The sequence below is a fragment of the Excalfactoria chinensis genome, chromosome 1, assembly GCF_039878825.1.
Source record: "Excalfactoria chinensis isolate bCotChi1 chromosome 1, bCotChi1.hap2, whole genome shotgun sequence".
NCBI lineage: Eukaryota > Metazoa > Chordata > Aves > Galliformes > Phasianidae > Excalfactoria > Excalfactoria chinensis.
Window position 1 is genome coordinate 114,164,051 of NC_092825.1, and position 18,022 is coordinate 114,182,072.

At 37.0% G+C, this 18,022-nt stretch overlaps 1 protein-coding gene across 13 annotated transcripts in view; it reads right to left on the reverse strand.

Annotated features, from left to right (window-relative positions):
* CDKL5 (cyclin dependent kinase like 5) overlaps positions 1–18,022 on the reverse strand; it is a 114,758-nt gene that overhangs the window by 4,355 nt on the left and 92,381 nt on the right. For 6 of the 13 annotated variants that reach the window (XM_072329703.1, XM_072329694.1, XM_072329657.1 and 3 more), the window contains 4 exons: positions 16,255–17,281; positions 12,805–12,910; positions 10,869–10,992; positions 2,941–3,043 (listed from right to left, as the gene is read on the reverse strand). In XM_072329703.1, coding sequence (XP_072185804.1) covers positions 2,941–3,043; positions 10,869–10,992; positions 12,805–12,910; positions 16,255–17,281 — 1,360 coding nt within the window. Of the gene's footprint in view, positions 1–2,940; positions 3,044–10,868; positions 10,993–12,804; positions 12,911–13,172; positions 13,275–16,254; positions 17,282–18,022 lie in introns of all 13 variants that reach the window. The other 7 variants (XM_072329687.1, XM_072329609.1, XM_072329617.1 and 4 more) reach the window with 2 other exon arrangements.

An 18,022-nucleotide genomic window follows, 5' to 3' on the forward strand; every position in this document is an offset into this window, starting at 1 on the left:
ATGTCTTGTTGACTTTACTGAGTTTTGGAACTCCTATGATAAGGATCTACCATTATATGCCACTTCTTATTTTTATATAGGTGAAATATCAAAGATATACTAATAATATTAGCAATCAGTTTCAGCATGAGCAATTAATAATGACCTCTGGAAAAAATACAAGTGTTCTACTTCTAGCGTTTGAAAAGAGCTAGAGCTCCAAGATTAATTATTTCAGTTCTGACCAAAATACGACTTCAGCAACTTGATGTACAACTGCAAGAGCACTGCCTGTTTCAGTTTTACTGCCCTAATACAGTCAAAGAACATAGCAGTAAATGAAATTATTATTAATAATAATGATAATAATAAACTATCAAGAATTAAAATTATGAACAAGATTTCTCCCCAGATGAGGTACAAACAAGCATTATTTTGCCTACCAAAATTAAACTTTACAATACAGTCTAATGATCATACGGCTAAATAGAATAACGGGTGCATCACCAGAAGAGAAGGGCTTCAAACAAGCTTTTCATCTTCTAGGTACTATGCAAGTTAATGAAAGACAAAGACACTAAATAACGTAGCTTCTTTAGAAACTCTATGGTCAGAAGAATTTCCAGTTTGCAGTGCAGAATATTATAAAGGAATTAAAGCATCACTAGAAGAAATGCTCATTTGCTTCTGTTTGTTTCCAAAGGATGTAATTTCTTCAGCCCCATTGCTCATAGTACGTGTCAAAGTCTGATTTTGCCTAAATACAGGGCATGTTGACACCATACACAGCATTCATAGATATTAAAATATATATATAGATATAATATATAATATAGATAATATACAGATATTATTTTAATATATAGATATTAAAAAATAAGAGCAGCTCTGCAGAAACAGTATTGCAAAGGGTTCCCATGGCAGATAATAATGATTATTAATTCCATGGAGAACTGCACCTGGAGAACTCTAGTGAGATGGTTAATGGGAACAACTCTGAACAAGGACATGACAACAAATCGTATCAGTTCTGAGCTATCGGGAATTTTGAGAATGGCATTATTAAGAAGATACCTTCAATTCAACTTCAGTCACCTTTGTGACTCTTATGATAATCACCAGCAAAATGAGACTTTCCGAAGAATATCAGAAGTAAATAATAACTAGTGAATGTGATATTAGCACCCTCTTAAACTCTACGGCATGCTTCCCATTATGACTGTTCTCTGGCCCAGTTTGTTACTTGCTGCAGAAAGTTTTTATCAGAGTACATAGGTAGAATGAGACACTCCTAGGAATGCGTAAGAATTGTAAACTTCAGAAACAAAAACCAAAAAACTCAGATAGTCACAAGCTCTATGTTAGATTTTTTAACATGAATTCATAGAAAACATTCACATGGTTGCCAAGAGCTTTTACTATGGGTGTAGGTTTTACTACTGGAAGACCCTAAGGAATGTCTCAGTGTTTGTTAGGTAGACTTCCTCAACTAACAAACCGTGAGACAGACACTTGTACATATCATGGCATGCACAGGCTGCCCCTACAGACTGTCTTGTAATCAACTGTAAGTAGAAATGTGAACTATTCTTTTGGATCAAGTTGATGTCAGCAAGTTTGTAGATGAGAGTTTTATCACTCTCTCAATTCAGGAATTTTACGTATCTTTCTGAACACTACTTCTTACTAGACATTGCAGTTTCTTCCCTCTCTCTCTCCCCCTCTCTTTCTTTCCCTCTCTTTAAGAATGAGAAGAAATAGGAGTAAGGATATATATAAATCTGCCTTGGCTTGTAACTAGGGATTTTTTCAGTGGCTGCAGATCAAGGTGCTTGTCATTCAGTGTTTTAGGAAGTGCTGGATTTTAAGTTGCAACACAACTCAACTCAGTCTCTCCTTCACTCATGTAGTTTAATCTGGCAGTATTTGCTACTTAATGTATCGGCTAGGCTTTTAAAGTGCTCCCTACCACCAAGTCTGAATGGCTGATATCTGAAAAAGAGCAGATTTAACATCTTTTTTTTTGGAAAATACATCACTGGAACAAGTGGCTTTAGGTGTGCTATCCTTTCATGGACATTTTGATATCAGATAATCCCAGAGTCTTAATCTAGGTATTTTGTTCCACTGTGTAATGCAAAAGGTTGTAGCTGAACTGAGTACAGGTCTCAAGGTGAACAAGCTCAGGAGGAGGAGTCACTGCCCTAAAACCTGGCCAGCAAGAAGATATGGTGCATTTTGTGTGCCAGTTAACACACACGTGCACACATTCCATGCAGTTCAAGGGAAATTAAACCAACAAAAGTGGACAAACACTCCGCTCCCCCAACTTTCAGCAGATCAGCCTTCCACCAAAACCCAGATCACAACACCTCAGTCTGAAACAGAAGATATTTAAATTTAGTTACTCTCCTTCACCCTGCAGTACCATTAACTTTGTCCAGAGCCTCTTGTAACTACAGTGAGTAAGCACGATTTACCTCCTTTCAAGAACCTTCAAAATCCTAACTGCAATTCCAGTTACAGAAATATGGCAACTGAAGTTTTTCAAGACAGAAGTTGTCATCAAGAGAGTGCCACGAAAAGGGTCCTAAAGAATTCTCTTTTACAGCAGTTTGATCTCCTTCCTAACGGGAGTCTGAAGTTTTTCAAGCTCTGAGGACAATAATGCATTTCTGCTCTTTGAACGGCATCACCATATACTGCAAAAGAATCTGCTGCAATATCTGCTTAAAAGCTGCACCTAAATTGGATGCTGAAGTATCTGATTGAACACAAGGACATATATAGCACGTGTATCTGACTGTCATATAGTGAAAACAGAAAATAAAGCAATAACAAATACATACACGCAGGTGTGACCACAAATAATAGAAATGTACTGTAGTGGCCTAGCATATTAGAATAGTGCCATTTAAAACTGATACATATATTTTCTTTCATAAATAACTGCATACTTACGGTTTGAGATTTCTTCTTTTTCTTTTTTATTGCCCTGAAAAAACCTTGCTTTTCTTTCTCCTTAAGCTGTTCAGAGTGACTGTTAAGATTTTCAGGACTTTTCCTAGACATGAGATAAGGTATGGTAAGATAGATTTTATTTTGACGCTATGCAATTTCTGCATAATAATGAGACCTTAAGCCAAAGAATGAAAATTAACGGTTAAAGCACTAAGATTCTTAGTATTTTAGCATTCATTGGTTCAAGGGTTACTATACAAATAACGGATAGATAACCTTATTAAATGGAATAGGAAGAACACAGTGTTAGGGTAAAATTACTAGCTCAAACCACTAAATAGTTATTTAGGGGAAAGGCAAGCATGCATTTCTACTTCATTTTCTTTTAAGCCAGAATTTAATATTCCAACCAAAGTATTTACACCAAAGGCCTTTTAGAAAAACTGAAATCATAACTTAGAGAACATACAAAAGATGAGGAAGTATGAAAGCACCGGTCCAGTTTATCCTCTGCCTGCTGGAGAGCCAGGAGTTGCAAAGTTTGCCAGGCAGAAAGCAATTTCAATCAAAATTCCTGACCTTTGCTGACATGGTTCCAAATTTACCATCAAGGAAGTCTGGGGATCTATTGCTGTCCATTTCAACTTAAATACTTCAGTTATTTTGTTATGCATGGGTGAGACAGTGCTGGCAAAAAGAGATGACCCCAAAGTGGAACAGTTGACTTGCCTGAAGTTGGAATTGTATTTATTTCCACCTGAGGTCTTGTTTACAGATGAATTATCCACAGCTGATAAATGGCATGTTACTTACTTAAAGCATATGCAGCAAACTATGTATGTCAAGTCCTGATATAGAGTAAAAAGATGGCTTATGTAGGACAGTGGTGAGTCAGAGCTGAATGCAGTTCTAGTGCCCTTTAAAGTATTACGAAAACTGGAAAAGGCAGAGGGAAGTTTCACAGAGGTAGAAAGAACAGCCTGCATTAAAATAGTCAGAGATTTCCAAGTCTTTAGTATGTTAAAAAACACAAACTCCAGCATTTCTGGTTTCCTTGGTTGCGGCGTGCAGGTAATTATCCAGGAAGAAATTACAGAGTACTCAATGGTTAAAGCGGAGGGCAAAGACATAACAAGTAGGTACATGATGAGGCCACAGAAGCCCTGTTGTACGTAAGGCACCGATTTTAATAATGAGGATTATTAACCACCAGAAGTAACTCTTTAGTGAAGTAGATGGGCATCTTTTTGGTAGTTTTTGAAATCTGACATTTCAGATCAGGACTGCATAAACTCCTGCTGGGTACACAACTGGGCTTCGACCCCAGAGAACTGATGGCATTTAATGGCAGCTAACACAGTGGAGGTCATACTTGGTGCTCTAATAGCCCTTTTTAGCCTTGAGGTGTTTGAAAACAAAAATGAAATTATTTTGCTGTCTTGCTGCAAAACCTGATGGACGGCTACAGTTCTCAGGGCTCTGGATGACGAGGAAAAGCAGCTTTTCTTGGAGCAACTGTAATGTAGCAATAATTTGCTATAGTTGTCTTTGGGTTCTAAATCTGGCTTACAGCACTATGCTGCAAGCTGGTGATTCAGCTGCTACTACATGCCAAGCTGACATTTTTTTCCCAAGCAAATGGGAAACACATAATTGCAGTGGGAATGACTAGAGATGCCTCTTATTGATAAGAGTGTCTTCACTCTCAAACAGGCTTTGATCAGTTCCTCAAATTCTACCCAAAATAGACAAAAATGTTACTTGGTTCTATGGAAATGCATGCAGTGTTTAAACACTGTAATAAAGTGCAATTATTGAGTAAGATAAATGTGCGTAGGGGAAAGATTTATAGACGGAAGAAATGGTGGGAATTTTCCTAGTTTAGATTTCTTGTGATTTAAATTTAGATTAAAAAAAACAACAACAAAACATTGAAGCATTCAATGTGATAGACAAGATGTGAAAATCTGAAATGGGAAAGGTGATATGGGAAAAAATCTCTTACTTCAGTATTTTACGTTTCTATGACATATTTTAGAGATCCTGCATTGCTAAAGGTTCCTGCTTATGTCACTTCCCTGGATTTGGTATCATTGCATAACAGCAGTAAGCTTTGTATTATTCATCTAAAACATCAAGGAGAAAGCCCAGAAGTAAACACTACTGAAAGCTGTACAGAATCTGTCAACTCTCAAGAATGACTTCGCACAGGCAAAATAACTACTGAATTATTTACTAAATGATATTTATTTTGGGGAGTTTCATCTTCCTCGATCTATTAGAAAACCTTAGAGGAAACCCAATGCCCCGGATATCTTGCCCGTACTCTGAAAGTCATCTGAATGGGGCTGAGAATTGCTCACACCTTTCCCCAAATGAGCTATTGCACATTGATATCTGCAGACACACCCCAAACCACAGCCCCAGTGAAAATTACCAACCCGGAGACTACGCTGCCTATCGAAGGACCAGTCTCAGATCTTAAGTCCTGTGTGGTTACTCTGCACTCTCCTTTAAAATGTCAGTGTCTTGCTATGGCTATTCTGCTCCAACATCCAACCTTCAGTGGAAATACTCTATGTTTTAAAGGTGAACTTAATCTTCAGAATAAAACCTGGGACAACTTTTGCCACACTTTCAGACAGATTCAGTCAAGTGTAATTCTTTTATTTGGTCCAATGAACCTGGACATGAAAAGTGCTCCCAACAGCAGATGAGCAGAAAGAAGTGGAACTCTGTGCCATAAATTCCCTCATTATGACTCCAGTGACCAGACGGTGGAGAAAAGTAAGAGGCTGAGAACTCTGCTCATTTTCAGCTGCTGCTTACCCAAAAGGCAGTGGTTTTACACCAACGGGTTTATGTCATTAACTCCTATGACTCATATTGCAGTACAGTTGTCTGAAAAAGCACTGACCTTGAGAAGCAACTGCTTCAAAACACATGCTCATTATATCAAGAGAGCGAACATATATAGCATTACAGCAGGAAGCTTCAACACCAGGATTTTGTAATGAGTAAAAATAGAGCGGAACATTTGGATCGATGAGATAAAACACTGGGGTATTTCAGGCATCCCAAAAGATGGGTTTCAGACAGTGGACAGGACAGGGAAAAATGAAAAAATAAAAAAGATGATCAGAAAAAAATCAGTCGTGTAGTCACACCGCAGTTCGTACAGTGTAATTGCCAAGTCTTGGTCTTTTGCATCAAGCTTCAGGTCTGGAGAGCAAGCGGTTATACCAGAGCCTGTTACACAATGCCTCTTTTACTAGCAGGTAAGACCAGCCATAGAGAAAAGTCCTCATGGACAGAACTTGTCCTCAATCAGAAATTAAAAGCAAAATGTGCTCTTCTCCATTATTTACTCTTTTTTTTTTTTTTTTTTTTTTAATGCATCTTTTGCATGCTTAGGACACATAATATAGATCACATTGGTTATGCTGGTCAAAGATACTTGGAAAAAGACATAGGAACAAGAGAAATGCTGTGACTAACACTGTCACTAGCATTTATCTCCCTTTGGGCAGGAAAGGCATCCAACCTTGTGCAGGTGCATCAAGGTATAGCAGCAAACATGCATGGGGCAGGCAAGCTGCTGTGCTTTAATATAGACTTAAGAAAGTAAGAAGCGTGCTGTATTCATGCTACCACACATACACCCATACTGTACACAGCTCTTTTCTGGAAGCAATTCCTCACGCTTCAGCTTAAGTTATTCTTCATTACGCTTAATCTCAGCAGGGAGCTGGGTCAGAAATCCTCTAGCTACCACAATACTGTTCTCTTCAGAGAACTGCTCACAATTACGTGAGCAAGATTTGGGTCTAATGGAGGAGTTATTGAAATGTCTATAGTTTTCTTCCAAAGAAATGTGAACAAACAATAAATAACTGTTGGCAGTTATACAGTTACAGGGTAGGGTTTATTAGCTGGAATAAAACCCAGGTCTACCATTTTATATACAGAATACAAAGCAGAAGCAACTGCAACTACTAGGATCACCATGTTACGGCTTTACAAAAAAAGTATACATTATATGTATGTATACATACTTCATATGTACACCCCCTCTATAATTCAACATCAGTAAGAAAAAAAAAAAGAGTGGAAATACTTGGTTTCATAAACTCGTAGTTCAGCAGGCTTATTTCTCAAACAAAATATTGATGACTACAAACTGTGGAAGGCTTCCTTTCAAACAGCGTTACATTTCATTACCCAGTTTTAGTACAAAACAAAACCCACTGATGACCAGGGAAGGGACAGGGAAGAGGTGCTGTTTGGTAGTAAAAAGCCTACCATGCACTCTCAGGGAGGCTGAGAAGCAGCCAAACAGATGAAAAAAGCAAACAGCACAGAAGATAATGCATATGCCATAGTCTTGGAAAGGAAATGTCAGAGGGAAAGTGATACCATTTGGAAGGTGAACATTTTCAAGCTACACTGAGCAGATTCCTAAAGCATCCGCCCATATGATACCCATACCAGTGTAACACACTGTTGATTTTTAAACTTGCAAACTACAAATTTTATTATTATTATTATTATTATTAATTTTTAGATAAATTCTAGGTATCTGTAATCAAACTGGAGTGAATTTGCAATGCATGAATATTCATACTGCAGACAGCTGAACAAGCTTTCAGCTGCCTTATTCAGGTATTGGTAACCTTCTAGTTTCAGGGAACTCGGTGTGACTCTATTTTCACACTGACACTGAAACAGCAATATTAAAGCCAGCTGGGTCACGTTTGTAGTATATATATTGTTTTGTAGTCCTGACAACTAACGACAGATAAAAGCAAGCCTCTGACACTCCCAAGAGTAGGATGTTCTTCTCTTTGTTCTTGAATCACAGAGTGTTTGTGTGCTTATTTATTTCTACACATCTAGAAAACAATATATGCATGCCTCATTATTATTTTTGCAGGCAGATATGACATATTCTGGCTGTTTGTCACAGAACAAATAAGCTTTAATGGACAAAAAGATCCATGCAACAAAGCTTTCCAAAAGTTTCCAAATACCTTGTAAGCAATCAAGCATTTCCAGTATGATGTGTGATAATGAACATCAGAGTTGATTCCGAAGAGATATTTAGAATGGTAATAACGCAAAGCTAGGGGTAACACAGGTCAGCATTTTGGCACACTAGCAAAACAAGGTTAGGTATCTTGCCTATTACCTACTAGTTATGTCCAGCTTGTGCAACTTGAAAGAGAATTAAACATCTTTGCTTGTTTCTAAAGATGGAATACTAAGCAAGCTCAAGGTCACTGAGGGGAAACTAAACTCAAGCAATAAATAAATAAATAATAATAAAAAATTCTAGAAAGATAAAATATACCTTTTTTTTCCCCCAAATCAGACTCTCAAAAGTTCCGAAATAGTTTAGTAATGTAATAGTAAAATAGTAATTTAATAGTAAAACCTGATCACAAAAGTAGAGTTTATAACACCTTTATTTCAAAGAGGCAGGACAGCGGGGACAGGGTGAAGAAATGCACACAAAGACAAGGGAACATTTGTGGCAATTCAGTCTAGCAAACATTCACAAAATCTTCGACAGAAGAAAGGTAACACAGAGCAGTAGTATGAGAGGAGCAGTATTTTACAGCAGGGGCAAGTATGAGTGGAATACATGTCACTCATAATTTGAGATGAATTGTCACGTACCATTTATGTGTGTCTGTCAGACATCAAATATTTACTTCATCATAAAATTGATGTAAGCAAAATCACAATCCATTAGAGCTTTCGACATTTTCATAAGCATTTACACAACTTCTATACAGAAAATTGAGTAGAGGAACACAGACTCTACATCACTCAGAAATCTGCATTTACGGCACAGAACAATTCTGCAACAACATTAGACCATTGCTGGGACAGCTTGCACAGAGCAACAGGTAGAGCTGGGCAGGAAGCACTTCAGGAAAACTGGGAGTAGGAAAAGGAAAGAGAAAGAGGAATGCATCCCAAAGTTAACTCGCTATTGAGGGCATTGCCATTCTTTCCATTTCACAAGACTAAATGATTATTCTGTGGGTTTTTTCCTCTCAAAGGAGCTGTTCCACTTTGTGGAAATATCTGAGTATATAAAATGAAGCAAGGACTAACTCAAAGTTAATCAAGGGTCTTTTTCACTAGGCTGTACTCTGCATCTCTGTGGCCTTCCATTATTTCAACAAGATGAAATTTCTAAAGGAGAAAATATTTAGAGTAAAAAGAGAATGCGCTTTAACTTCTGGTTCAGGGCATTCACTCGTTAGATTCAAGATCTCGCTTCAAGTCTCTGGTTTAAATAACAAAGAACAAAGGCCCCGTGCTTGAGTTCTTCACATGCCAAAAATAACACTGACCCTACAGTACTCAGTATTTTGAGTATTTCTCTGGTTTCGACTGGCAATTAGATGCTGGAACTGAAGACTCTTCCCAAAAATTGTTAGTTGATGCTAGTTTGTTCCTTTGAAAAGTTTTGACTTTGGTAATTTGCAATTGTAAGGAAAATAAATACTTGGTCAAAAAATTCCCAACCAGCTCTAACAACATATGTTATTATTTCAGTTCAGAGTTGAAATAACATTACATGTTCCTTTGTAATAACCACATAATTAAAGGTAATATATTACTGAAAGACATATGAGGGAAAACAAGATTCCAGTTGTCTTCTTGTATGCAAGATAAGAAGATTCAAATATGAAGGATAAGAAAAGACGTAAAAAGCTTCAACAGTGAAAACAAAGACCTTATTTAGCCACATAAATTACAACAATGGTATCACCTTTTTACATAAATGACCAGATCCCCAAACTAACTTTCAAAGAAAACTGATGTAGGTGGAGCTACTGAAGGACAGGAAGCAGATTCTACAGAATCAGAGCAGGTGACAAGTGTTCTGGAGCATCTTCCATTGCTGACATGGGTATGTAACCTGAACAAAAGCTGAGATAGCATTTGTTCGTGCCCCTCCTCCTTTCTTTCTTAAGCAGATAATTCACATATTATTCACATGAAAATACAATATGTTAACAAACCAAAGCAACAGTTTTTTAGCCAGCAAAATTTTATCGCACTTTCAGAGAGCAGTGTTTCAGATAATGGTACAAAGTACACTTTAGTCACGAGAACACATACAGCCCATTCCTCCCAACAATACTTGGAAACTGTTGGCTTATTTTCATTCACTGTGCTTTACTGTGATGGAACAAAGTAGAACATTAAGACTATGTTAGAGCTTTACAGCTCTCACAGTAAGAAAATTAAGATGTTTCCCTTTTAGTCCTGCAAAGCTATGCATATACTGCCATTCTATTAGCATAATTAGAGTTAATTGCTCTATGTTATATAATAGCATCATGTGATACTTCTAAATCTTTTAAAATCGATATACACCGCTAAGATATTGCTTTAGCAGCTTTCCCATAGAATGTGCTCAATTCCTTCTGTGATGCATAAGCAAAGAAAGCAGCAGTCCCCACTGCAGGGTGAATATTATATTCTTCATTAACACGGTCCTATCCTATATATGGAAACATGCATTTTGATATACGTATTTTCTACATTTGTTTGACAATTCATGCTTCTAGAAACCACAGATGAAGCTACAGGCTTGCTATATGCACACGAGCAGTTTGTATTATCTTTAACCAAAGGTTGATAATGGGGAAAAAAACAACAAGAAAGAGCCGACAAAAGAACACCATTTCTAATGCATTCAATGCAATGAAGTATTTCTTGTTGCTCAAAAGGGGACAACAAACACGCAATGTCATGTCAGTACAATCAGAGGGAGCACTAAAGCATGTGTATACAATAGCAAATTTTGAAAAAAAAAAGAAAAAAAAAAATCTCGGTTATTTTTCTCCTCTTAAAAATCCTTTTGTTCTGCCATTCTCTACACATCTGGGTAAATAACAACTCACCAGGTATCAAAGGTGGTTTGCCTCTTTGAGTGGTTTGCTGCCGTGCTGCTGTCTGCTGGTAGTACAGAGGCTCTGTTTGACACATTGTTTTCTATGTATGTGCTGTCTGGACGCGGAGATGGAACTGAACAGAGAAATAGCAAACACTGTACACTGAGCTCTGCCAAAAATCACATCTTTGAATTGTACGATTCCTCTCTACCTCTTCCACAAAAACAGATGAAGTGACAGTTGCGGTTTATGTAAGAAGCAAAGTATTTTTTTATCTTTTACAGTTTGGAAAGCCCTTATTTTATAATAATTGCAAGATAATATTGTAAAATGATGGCATCATTAGAACTTGGGTAAGATATTCTAAAGGTCACCTACAGATGCCTGCAAGTGTGACAGATAGTTAAAAACAGGAAACAGAATAAAAGGCTGGATTACTGGTATTAAAGACACAAAATACTACAGCTCACCCTTTGTCTTAACTCAAGCCTTGTATGCAAAACAAAACAGTAATCCCAAAAAAAATGACTTTAGATTTAATGTAACTAGGAGTAAGAGATTGCTTATTAAAAATGAAGGGATCAAAATCAAATATGTTTTTAAAACAAAACTGCAGTACTTTTGAAAATAGGTTATACATACCTGAAGTACAAATTTGCTATCAGAATTATGAATAACATCAGAAATACATGCATGGGATTAAAACGGATCGGACCCAAGTTGCAGCACTACTGCACTGTCAGACTACTTTATCAAAATTGAACTGATAATTTTTGGTTAATTTGTAGTGCAAAAATAGATGCCAGTAAGACTCTGTTTGAAGTTAATACTTAAGAATTGAGTCAACAGGAATTTATAGTGTCTCACAGTAACTTTTTTCTTTCAGTAACATTTACATATACTTTTATCAACGTACTCTTTGAATATAATACCACTTTCCCAATGAAACGGTTAAGTCTGTGCATTAAAATAAAGTTGCTTCCTGTATATAGTTAAATAATTGCAATGGGAAACAGACACGTATCAGCAGATCTGAACACGGCTAAAGCAGGTCAACTGCCAATTGATCAACCTGAAGAGGATCAGAGGGAGACTGGTAACTCTACTTAAGGCTATTAGGTGACTCATAATCGAATTTTAGCTGATTGTGACTACTTAAGGTTCAGGGGAGCCCCACAAGCCTCCTAATATTCGCAGGACAGTAATTAGCTCGTCATCCTTTTTTCTTCAAAAGGATTACCCAGGTTTAGCCATGAGACAGCTGCTCACAAATCACTGTTTTTACTGTACCATACCAGAACATTATCTATTCATGTGTATACATACATGCATATACACACGTGTGTGTATGTATATACATATATATGTGTGTGTGTGTACTTATGGACATGAACATGCTCCTGCTTTATTTTTTATTCTCAACTGGGCTTGCATAGCTGTGCTTTTACTTGCCAAAACCCTGAATTTTAGCAAACCTGTGCAAAAGACACAAATCTAAGTTTCAATGAATGAACAAATAGCATTGGAAGATCCGGGTACCATATTATCTAAGACAGATCAGCATGTCAATGTGTCAAAGGTTCAAAGGTGTTTAGATTTAATATTACTAAGAATTTAAAATATGAATTGATATTTAAAAAAAGAATGAGTTGTCTACTTCAGCAATTTTCATTTATTTTGTTCAACCTTCCCTGATAAATTATCTTCTGGCTTACAAAGTACCACACTGAATATGCTTTTCAAATATGCAAGAATACTTTTTGCTCAAAATGAATCCTAATGCAATTACTCCACACAACTGAGTAGGTCAGTTTAGTATCTGAAAGCATTGTAACCATTCTTTTTTGTTTTGTTCACTTTAGTTCTCTGCACCGACTTCCTCAACTTCGTCTATATTCCATGCTAAAACTGTTGTTTAATTTTTAAAGATGCACCACAAAATTACCTCTGTAAAAACTGCCAACTCTTCTTGGAACACCTTCATTATACAGAATTCTATTTTCCTTAGTAGATGCTCCATCTTCTGTGTGTGGATCATGATATGCTCCACCCTAAACAAAAGAAGAGTCAGCTATTTAAAATGAAAGGCTATAGGCTGGTTTGCAGTGTTTTCAACTAACATACGCAAGCAATAAACTCGAAACTTTACTACAGACAGTTTTCATTTCATGCTATGAAAAACTGCCGGTCTCAAACCACATACCCCATAATCAACAATTATTTGGTTTTGCTGTTTGTTCACTTCTTCCAAAATGGCATTAGCAAAATTTTGCCTCTTAATTGTAATTTTAAGGACTTTAGCATGATTCAGACCTCAGATTTTCGCCGTGAATGAAATGCAGCTGTAACATCTCTGGAGGAATCTTTTACTGGAGGTCTCGTTAAATTTGTTTCTGATGGAATCTGGTCACTCTGCTAATGGCAAATTTTAAAAAATAAACAAGAAAATGCAATTGTAATTTGTGATTATTGCAACACCAAAGCACTATCTCTTAACAGCTGTTATACAGTAGTACCTACAGGAGCCAATAGTCACAAAGTCTACTGTTCGCATACTAAGAGGCAGTTCCAAAACTAAGAAATGTATAAGCTGAATAGTTAAGTCAGACAGGATAGCAAAAGTACATCACTATCTCTAAGTAATCTATGTTTCTGAATAAAAACTTCCTGGAAGGTACGTCAAGCAAAAACTTAAGTACAGAAACCACCATATGCACGGAATTGGCCACCAAATATGACTTAATCCCTTTCTTAAATGAACCAGAAGCTGCAATTCTTTCTGCAGCAAGGACCAGTTAAAATTTGAGTCCTCCCAGGAAATAGTAGCCAACCCCTGAACCTGAATGACTCTGAATCTAGAACATCCCAGAAGGATGAGACCTTAAAGAAAAAAAAACAACCCCCAAATAAACCACAGTTGGAAACTGGGATTTCAGTTCACTGAGTGATTTCCAAAGTTTATTTTGCCTTTCATTAATAAAGACCTGACCTCACCACCATCAAGAAAATAACACCTAAACTGTGCCAAGGTGAGAAATGCAACTAAAACAACAGTCGTTTAAATCACAGATTGATTCAGTAAAATCTGAGTTTGATAAATTCAACTAAATTATGACTTAAGGTAATTTTTGTTGGTTAGCATTAAAGTTATAAATGTGAGACAATAAGAGCAACTTGTACTTGATTTTATTCTGCCTACCCCTTTGTGTACATTTAACTTAAAAAGAACCCTTAAGAAAACAGTGTTATAACTGAGACTTGAAAAGCCTAAAAAGCAACACCAAATGCAAATAGGATTTAAACATAGCAAAGAATGATTTTCTTTAAAATGAATTGTTAGTGGCTCAACGGAATCCACAAACAGGGAAGTGAGGACATTTCACAGAACACAAGCACAGAGAGAGACAACAGTAGCAGAGAAAACCAGTAGAACTGAATGGAAAAATTTACTAGGAAAATTGTACAGATTGTTTGACGACCTTTATATTATTCCTAATGTTTTGAGTTCACTATGGCTGAGGGAAGTGAAATTTTCTCATTTGTAATACAGAAGGTGGCAAGAAAAGGGGGTAGGAAATGACCAAAGAATGACTTTTGTAAAAACGCCTTTCTGAGTCATGCAAATACTGTTATTTTAATTCTGATTTGTTATTGAAAATAGCAAAAAAGAAGAAAAACAGATGGAAATGTTTTGCTAATGTACAGACTTGCCATATATTTCAGAAGAGTATTTTTCCCTTCAGGCTTCTGCTGGTTGAAATGTGGCTTTAAAACAATGAATTGAAGGCTTAAGTTTAAAGACCACTGACCAGAAAAGTTAGAGGTGAATTCTTTACAAATGATTAGACATTCCAAAGCAAACCACAATGAACAAAACGATAAACATTAGGATGTATAACTATTTTTCTAATTGAAATAAAAATTTTTCAAGTAGCTGTCAAAAGACAAAGAATGATCTGATAATAGGAAATAAAATTAGAATTACTTATCAATTTAATATCTGCTAAATAATTCAGAGAAGATCTTAATAGTAAAGAATGCAAGGCAGCATGAGCTTTTATTGGACAAATGTCAAATGTTGACATTACTGCCCTTCTACAAGACTACTGTGAAGAACAAGTAACATTTAATGTGACTGAAATGAGAGAGAGAAAAAAAATTACTACACACAAAAAATAAAATCTTACTTTGAAGCAGAGCTTCTGAAATTCCTTCTAAGTTGCCTTTTTTTTTTTTTTTTAATTCTCTTCTTCTATGAGATTTTATTTTTCTTATGATGAATAATTCACTTAATTCTGAATGGAAGAGACATACTAAGTACAAAAATGATGTATTAGTAATGTCCTTTAAATAAATGAATAAAAATGCCTCGTCTATGCTTTCTTCTACTGAAGAGCCACCCAGTATGTGAAAAATTTTTTTCTTATGATTGCACACTACAAGTCTCCTATGTGTATTTATCATGTAAGTTAAAGAGGGAGAGGTTTTTTAGTCTTCTTCAGTTAAGTGTATTTGTTAGACTTTCAATAATACGCGTAGCTCTGACTTTCTGTAGTTTGTCACCAAATCTGCACAAGAATTTACCTTTGACGTCACTTTATGACACACATGTATAAAAAAAAAACCCAAATGGTAATTTTATTTGCATCCACCTTTTGGATCAATGGCACAGCAATCTAAGGATATGGGGACATTCATCTTGTGCAAAAGATTAAAAGATTCACAACTATAGCGTTAGGAAAGTAAATCAACAGTGAAACTGGCCCTTTCTCCACACTGATGAAGCAATACTTGTAATATGAATATAAGCGCTGTAGCGCTGCTAAGGCGTCAGTTCACTGGTGGCTTCTCCTAGAAAAAATCTCTAGCCTGTCCCAGTTATTTATCATACTGATTAGGAGGAATGGTGCAGTTTTTTCTATCCCTCCACCAAATCATGACATTTAATCAATGTCATGCTAAAAACAAGTGAAAAAGCTCACTTCAAAATTTAAGATTGCTGTTCAAAAGAAAAAGACATACTAGAAAAGTTAAATAAAACACAAATGAGAAGGTTAATTAAAGAAAACCAATGCAATAAAAATGACTTCAGAAAACATGACAGTCTAGGAACTACAAATTAAATGTTAACTTCACAGTCATTTTTTCTGTTCTCACATTTCAGTACATTATAAAAATAGCTGTCCAACCATTATTAGTTTTAACATGGTCTCATTTTGCATCCCAACTACTTAGCATCTTTTTGGCTTTTTTGTCTCACATTCCTTGTCTTACAGCACCACGTAAGAATAACTAAACAAACAAACAAACAGAAGAGAGAAAGCAGGACACTGTCCCCACATGAAATAAAGAGAGGAAGGTAAGTCTTCCATAACAGGTGATATTTTGAACTAACCCTATTAGTATCTTCTGTACAGTCTTCTCGTGAAGAGCCAACAGACCTTGTGAGTGACTTATGCTGCACCTGTGGAGATAACAGTTGCAGGCTGTTTGCTCTGGCTGCCATCCCTTGCCCTACGCTTAAGCCACCCTCTGAGCCCTTTGACCTCACTCTGTCCCGGCTCACATACATAGAGTGTCTATGAGGGCGCTGTTGTGAAGAGAAAGGACTGGTATAACCTAGGCCATAGGAAAAAGAGTCGTGAGGAGCAGAGAGCGAGTGGGAATGGCTTCCATCCATGTGATCTGGCAGTTTTAACTCCTCCATTGTTTTGGAGTGTCTGGTTGAAGGTCTTCGGGTGTCCAGGGTACCCTCGCTGCGGTTATTCCTCCCAGACGGGCTGAGCAAAGTTCTGTTATCGCTATGGCGGGGAGCGGTCGGACTGGTAGGAGAGTTCAAGTCCATACAGCTGGATGGAAAATAGCGACTGCTGTTTGGTTCCGCAGCTTGAGCCCTGGCCTCGGATAGGTTGCCCACAGATTTTGAGTCTGTCAGAACCCCATGGCTCTTTGACTTTGTCCGATACGAAGGACTCTTAGAAGACTGTGGAATGGTATCAATATAGCTGTGGCGACTATGCTTATCACCGGGCTGCAGCGTCCCTGTTTTGCTTTGAGACGTTTCCATAAATGAGTGCCGGTTCTGCTGAGACCTGGTGTTAGACTTCAGGTACTTTGTGCCTGGACCTTCAGAACTTTTTGGGTCCACGTTAAAATCAAATTCTGTTTTTGCCTTTGTTTCCTTCGGGCTAAGAAGATGTGGCATGTTATTGTTGGCTAGATCTTTATTGCCAGACCCAGGCTGGTTGCTTGGTTTCTTCGCATGCATTGGGCTATGTGCAGCTGCAGAAAGGTTTCCATTTAAAAAGCTTTCATTTGCTGGAAGACCCTCTTCTCTTGGCCCGCCAACCCCTAGCGTCTGTATATCCTTGCTGTTTGATCTGTGGTGTGACTGCAAAGCAGAACTTTTGCTGGCTTGATTTCTACATTAAAATGCATAAAGAAGCATTAATATACCAGATTATATACTCATTTATTAGTAACTTCAACAAAAGTGCACTCATTTTAGATGGGAGTTGCCATTTTATAACACAAAATCAGCAGTAAGATCAAAAACTTCTGCTCACTGCAGAAACTGTTTCCTAGGCATCAGAAGCTCCACTAGAAGATTTGCAAGTGTCAGTGTATTGTTGCTTTTTATTGGTTATATCCTAAGGGACAAACTCAATTCTGGTTACTGGATTCTGCTAGTGAAAAAAATATATATATACACATAAAATCCAATCATAAAAATTCCAACTTTCCAACTATTTACATACTTACCCATTTGTAATGTAAGTGTAATCACTACACTAAGCACTATTATGAAAATTAGCTGTAGATCCACTGAAGTAATTGTTAAACACATCTGGCATATCAAAGTTGAAGTGGAACAAATCAAATATGTCAGTGCTGCCAAAAAAGCCTCGTACAATCAGTGTTCCAGGCTACATAATATATGTCTGAAGTGGGTGGAGGCAGAAGAGAAAGAACAGAGGCTATCGTGTCGGTCAAAGCCACCCAGATGGATGGATCCCAAGGTCTGTGCAGCCTGGTGAGCTCTGTAACACCAAATCAGGTCTACCATGGGAACACTGTTTGCAGAACTCAGACTTTACAGGATAAAAGCAAATCTCATGGCCTATCTTGGCCCTGAAAATGTGCAGCTGTGACTGAGCAGTGCT